The sequence below is a fragment of the Rhamphochromis longiceps genome, linkage group LG3 (assembly GCF_057381845.1).
Source record: "Rhamphochromis longiceps isolate RC_006_pf linkage group LG3, R_longiceps_female_GT1.1, whole genome shotgun sequence".
NCBI classification, from domain to species: domain Eukaryota; kingdom Metazoa; phylum Chordata; class Actinopteri; order Cichliformes; family Cichlidae; genus Rhamphochromis; species Rhamphochromis longiceps.
Window position 1 is genome coordinate 47,372,805 of NC_140559.1, and position 6,539 is coordinate 47,379,343.

General features: G+C 40.6%; 1 protein-coding gene across 5 annotated transcripts in view; it reads right to left on the bottom strand.

The window, feature by feature from the left end:
- The window catches only part of LOC146675078 (protein Dok-7-like), a 54,447-nt gene extending 49,880 nt beyond the window's left edge, over positions 1-4,567 (bottom strand). Inside the window, exons 1-3 of one of the 5 annotated variants that reach the window (XM_085400132.1) lie at positions 4,170-4,567; positions 4,029-4,074; positions 1,882-2,112 (exon numbers count right to left, since the gene is read on the bottom strand). In XM_085400132.1, coding sequence (XP_085256258.1) covers positions 1,882-2,112; positions 4,029-4,074; positions 4,170-4,223 — 331 coding nt within the window. In that variant the 5' untranslated portion in view covers positions 4,224-4,567. The remainder of the gene's footprint in view (positions 1-1,881; positions 2,113-4,028; positions 4,075-4,169) is intronic. The other 4 variants (XM_085400130.1, XM_085400129.1, XM_085400136.1 and 1 more) reach the window with 4 other exon arrangements.
- Positions 4,568-6,539: the final 1,972 nt, after the last annotated feature.

Below are 6,539 nucleotides of genomic sequence, written 5' to 3' on the forward strand. Positions count from 1 at the left end.
ACCATCTGGTGTCTTTAAGACACAATGCAGGTTTGAGACACTTTTATATTAGCTTTATTTTTCCAACCTAGAACCTACGCCCATGTTTGATGCTGTGTTTTGGAGCATAATGTTGCAGCTAGGTCAGTAATAGTATTTGGGCTGATTAAAACCATTGTACTGAACCTCGTTAGTGGTTTTGTTTCTTTGTAGGATGTTTTTTGCAATTATCTAACAAATAACACACACTGTTGTGATGGTTAACTGTACTTAAAAGTCAAGACAGTACTCCTGTTTTTGTGAGTGAAATCACATTATTTTATTAATCTGTTACTTATGACTAATGAGCACATGCATCCGTATATACAGTTTATGGATGTAGTTGCTAACCTTGCATTAAATGATAACTTCAGGCTCAAAATCCTTATCAAAATATTTACTTCTGTTAAAAAAAATACAAGATGGCTGCTAGCTAAATCTTCCGTTTGCAAGCTCACAAACAGGGTGCAACATTGGCTGCATCCATCTTTTACATACAGTCAATGGCTGCACTTTATCTCTATAGGGATTTTTTGAGGGCTCTACAACTATGTCCTAATGAACCATCAAAGAAACCACCAAACAGTCTACTGGGATTCACTGTGATTAAAGTGAGCAGGATTGCAGAACTAATGAGTAATGGAAAGACAACGGTCAATGTAATTTTGCATACTGACAAAAACAGGAGAAAAGCTTCACAAGGGGCAGAAAACACAGTGTCCTCACACGATGATTACTTCAGCATGGATTTGATTTCATTCACAAATAAAAAGGGGAAACAGCTGCAGACAGAATGAAATCAGCAAGCCGAGCACAACGGGCTCAGATCTAAAGCCCAGCGCAATCAATCAAAGCGTGTCACAGACATCTGTGTTTTATGAGTCTGAGTCTCGACAATAAGAAAAAGGGGAAAGTCGGGTATAAAATTAGAGCGAATCACAACACTTCACTGGCGTTTCTGCCTTTGACTTTGCTAAATTTCACACACAGCAAGTGTGGATCTTGTGGATCTTCCTCAACAACACTAAACTAAAAACTTTCGTGGATTTGAACAAACTTGGCCAGGGAGATTGATTAACGGAGGCGGCGACGAGGGCATGTTGGCCAGGTGCGGCACATCATCGCTCAGGTTAAAAAGGATTCATACAGTCTCACGTAAGACAACAAAAGCTCTGTGCATGGTGGCCCTCAGCCCAGCAGCTGGCAGGTGACATTTCTGCCAGCTTGGATGCACTCCACTCAGTGACATTAGGACACACACACACACTTATCTAACTCTCAATGCAAGCCTGAACAGACACAAGTGCATCTGTCCAAGCATGCACACGTATACTTTAACACAAAACAGACGACAAACTGGAAGGAACAACTGCAATGCAATTTGTCTTAAGCCTCTTCCACACAATCAGGTCCCCCAGCACTGTCATTAATGTAAAATGTAAAATTCAGCTGCCACCTGCTGAACAGTTCGTTGCTATTAATAGCTCCTATTGCTTCATGATGCATGTAACTTATATAACAAGTCCACACAGTAAACAATATGCACACTAAAGAGAGTCAGTGCTTGACTAAATGACATTCTTAAGAGTAATCAGACATGGAAAAAAAAAAAGTTAAAATATCACTTTAGACAACAAACGTAGTATGATAGTAGATAACAGATATTCATTAAAGACAAAAATCATTTGTTTATCTAGGAAATTGATTCAGAAGCATGTAGATGATTGCACGGGGGTAATTTTGAACAGCTGGATAGGAACATCAAATATCATCATTTAAATTCCTTGAAAGGTTTTGAGGGGAAAGAAAAAGAAACACTGGATGTTAAACACAAGTAAAACAAACACTCATGGTTCTTCTCACCTTCTCCTAGGCTATATCGCAGGCGGGCGTCCCATGCCTGCAGGGCCTCCCTGCTGTCAAAGCCCAGCAAAACAGCCTGATTCAGGCAGAGGATGGTCAGAGTAAAAGCCACACCCTCATACCACTGTCCAGCTTCCAAGCCGCAGATCTCCTCCAAGGTGATGCTCGCCCTCTCCTTGTTGCCGTGAACTTTCTCTGATTTGTCTTTAAAAACCAGCAACACGAGGCAGTCTGCAGGACAGACAATGAGCAGGAGACGAAACAAAGACAGAAGAACACAGTCTGCATTAAAACATTATTAAATTCTACTCTTTTTTTTAAGATGTAACAAAAAAAAAGTAAAATCAATACTGGAATCCCCAAATGACACTGACAGTTACTAACAGGATGTATTTTGACCCACAGTAGCTACTGTAGTGTCCTCTGTTTGTTGCCACCTTTCAAACAATCAGTGTCAACTGACAAAACAACACTGTGTGTGTCCGTGTATCATCCCTCTCCTTCACACACACTCGCATAACTGAGGCATGAGCACAGACAGCTGGGATAACATGACATCAAAGATTTGAAGAGCAGCAGCACTCAGCCTCACTGTGGAGCATGTTGAGCTGTGCAGCGCAACATACCCAAGAAACCTTTCTGCGGTAAAACTGAATGCGGTACAAATACAAGTTCATGCTAAATCCACTCACTTTTCCATAAAATATTTGAAAATGTGTGCAAATATAATGACTACTAGATTTTATTTCCGCAGAGCCAAAGCCTCGCAGGTAAGCGTGACTGTTCACATTCATGGTACATCTAAAAATACAGCGAGTCTCTGGCTCAGACCTTAGCACATTAGCTTTGAAGATGGGATCAAATAAGAACCACAGGTTTGAAGCTTGTGATTTAGAAATAATCTGAAAGCCTGCTGTTGTACAGCAGAAGCAGTACACGTGGTAAAAATAAATAATTTATAAATGTAATTGTGTAAAAAGAAAAAGTAAACTGTGCAGAAATGCTTTCAAGAGTGAGTTTACAGCATGGGGGAAAAGACAGTGTGTGGATTAAAAGCACCTTTGGCATCAGTTTTCCAATTTTTTTAAAACACAATCCCACGTTAAACGTTTGAGTCATTAAAAACGTTTAATGAAATTCTTTTAGCTTGTGCTAATGTTTCAGCTCTTTTTCAGAACCATTGTGTAATATAGGTTTTACTAGAGATGGGCAAGTGTGGATAGTATCAATATCATCTCTGGTATTGGTGTCAGATTGATACTAGCTCAATAATAGGCTCCATACTTTGTTTCTATCCACTGGGTTCAGTATGTAGCCTGCTGAACTGTATTAAATAAATTATTATTATTTTGGAAACGAAAAAAATATACATATGTCAAAAATCCACTACGTCTGAACTTTTTTGTGTTGACAGTCACGTCTATTTTATTTATAGCCCATAACACATTTAAACAACTGAAGTTTCCCCAAAGTGGCACATTTACATTACAGGCAAAATAAAAGGGAAAAAAACTGTTTATCTGCACGAAACTGCACAAAAACCTAATAATTGTGTTTTGCTCTGGTAATTACTTATTGGGAAAAGTTAAAATCATTGATTTAGTGTTCAGAATTTACAAATTAACAACAATTCACCAAATCTCCCCTAGATAAAGTGCCTTTATAGGTTAGGTTTCAAAGTATCGGCAACACTGGTCCCGTATTTACTTGGTATCGGATCTACAACACAAGTTGCAGTATCACCCCACACATATACATATACACACACACACACACACACGTCTTTTAATACCAACTGTGGTTTGCACACATGTTGATTTTGAAATTCAAATGTATTGAATTTGTCATGCAAGCCTTATTTTAAAAGTTTTAGGTCTTTTTGTCCCTCCTTGGACGCCATAGCCTCCTGGGTCAAAGCTGTGTATTTGAACACAAACGCAGGCCCTTTGAAGCCGAGGCTTGTTGAGCTTTCACGCAACAGAAAACACAAGCAGTGCAACACCAGCTCACTGTAACACCAGCTCACTGTCCTCCTCCAGCTTGTCGCGGCAGATTTGTGTAGCCGCTGTCAGATTTAATTTCAAAACAACAATGCGAGCGAGAAATGCTAAAAACAAAATTAGCTAGTTTTTAAGTTTTTTTTTTACCTGCTACAGGCGACGGTTTGCGGAGCACGAGCCACCTAGTTTTCCACTGTGAAACAAAAGAAAAGTTTTTTGGGGGGTTTTAAAGCACTGGTCAAAGTGTGCATAGGAGATATCCGCATATTAAGACAAAGTAAAAGCAACCTTTTTCCCGTCTCTGAGTCTGGCGTATCCTTCCACGACAACAGAATCCGTCATCTTCAGTCATGGTTCCTGACAGCTGCAGAGTCGCTGCCTGAATGAGGGGTCACTTTCAAAATAGCTGCGCTCTCCTCTAGCGGGGCGCAAACTCGCCCCCCAGCAAGGAAGGCACATGGAAAATGGCATGACCAGTGTCTGTCTGTCTGTCTGTCTGTCTGCCTGCCTGTGTGTCCGTCTGCCGGCCATGCTGCTGCTGCCACCTGGGCTGGTACAGTGAGACGCTCCCGCGTGTTTAACATGCCACACGCCACTCTAACAGTAAAACCGAGCACGTTAATACATCAAACTAGGCATATACACTCGCCGGACACTTTATTAGGTACACCTTTTCAACAGCTCGTTAATCAACCAATCACAGGGCAGCAACCATCTTTAGGATTCACGGAATGAAACGGAGGAAATGTACAGTGAGCGTCAGTTCTCAGCGAGGTCGCCTTGTTGATGAGATTAGAGGAAGGAAACAGTAACTTGAATAGCATAAAAGAACATTGTGATGCTGGGAGCAAATGGGCTATAGCAGCAGAAGACCACACTGGGAGGGAACTAAGGAAACAGGAAACTGAGGCTATATAATTGTCATGGGCTCACCAACATTGGACAACAGAAGATTGAAAAAAATTGGTCCAGCGGGAAAACATCACCATGTCAATGAGCCGGCTCACTGTACTGGCATGGCCTCCACCGTCACCTGATCTCAATCCAGCAGTGCACCTTTGTGGAGATGCATGTGGAGCAAATGTGTAATGCTATCATATCAGTATGGATCAATATGTGTACTAATCTTCTAATAAAGTGGCCATTGAATGTAGCACCACCCTTTTGCGTTCATGTGGGGTCAAAATGTTAACGAGTTAAACTAAGCAGTTGCCAGGATTCGTGGGTTGTTTTTTTGTTTGTTTGTTTGTCTGTTTTTGTCTCACTGTGCTCTGTTTTTGTCTTTTTCTTTATTCCACCCAACCGGTTGTAGCAGACTGCTGCCCCTTCCTGAGCCTGCCTTTGCTGGAGGTTTGTTCCTGTTAAAAGAGAGTTCTTCCTTCCCACCATCACAAAGTGGTGATGGATTGTTGGAGTTTTCTTCAAAATACTGTAGGTCCTTTACAGTATAAAGCACTTTGAGGTGTTGCTGTGTTTTGGCACTAAATAAATAAATCTGATTCTGAATTGCATCAAATGGAAGTAAACTGGACTGAAGGTTAAGTCAATGGAAAGCAACCAGAACAAAACACAAAACAACTGGAAAAAGGTTTGACAATTAACAAGTTATAAGGATTTTAACTGTGGACATATCACCAGCCTGTGTAAATGTACATTAGTAGATGTGGCCAAAAAATGGACAAAACCTTTGCACAGTAAAAGAGGCAGGAGGCACTGATTCACCGTGTGAAGGGGTACTCATTGATACACCTACTTCATTTACTCTAGCCCACTTATCAGCTGATGAGTTTGCAAAAATGCAAAGTTTCATTTTCATTGTCGGCCACACATCTGCAGTGGGAGCAGCAAGAGCAAAAACAGGAAGACAGCTGTGTATTCTGGACGAGTGGTAACATGGAGACTTCAGTCCTAACATTCATATTTTTCTGTTAATTATTATTTCAGCCAATAATGTTCAGTGTACCTCTGTGGCACTCTGCTGATTAGTGTATACCTGGTAACTGGGTTGCATCGAGGTGAGATCGCATTCTCACCAGCGAACTGCTCTGCAGTTTGTTTGGTCCGCCTCCTCTGAAAGGCCTTGGTACAGTTGTTTTAGTCTGCACACCTGTGCAAAAGAACCACACCAAGGGCGGAAAGCAATCTGAAGTTCAATTTAAACGGATTAAACAACTAAACACCATGAAGGTGTATTTAGAATTTCCAGAAAAAAGGTCACCCACACCCCGAGGTAATTTGTATCCATGCACTTCATTGATTTGAGAACCAAAGCAGGGCAGTCTAACTTCAGGGGTGTGTTTGGTGCCACCCAAGGTCTCCCAGACCCTGGAGCTAATCACATACACTCAGTGTCTCTGGACCTATTAAGGTAATTTTAAGCTTTTAATACCCCTTTATTATCTTTACATTCAGTTGTTCTTGGAGCTACTTTCTATATTTGGCTTCATAGTTTTAGGTATCTGGAAAGTTTATCCACAAAACAACCTTAAAACTGAACTGTGCATATTAAAAGTACCACATCAAGTCTATACAGTCTTTTTATGTAATTGTACATATATCAGCAATAAATATATATTGTTTTTTACCCAGTTTCTGTTATTTTCTTAGAGATGTTTCACTGTTTCAAAGCTAATGTGCTTAACTAGTACAGTAAAAGGA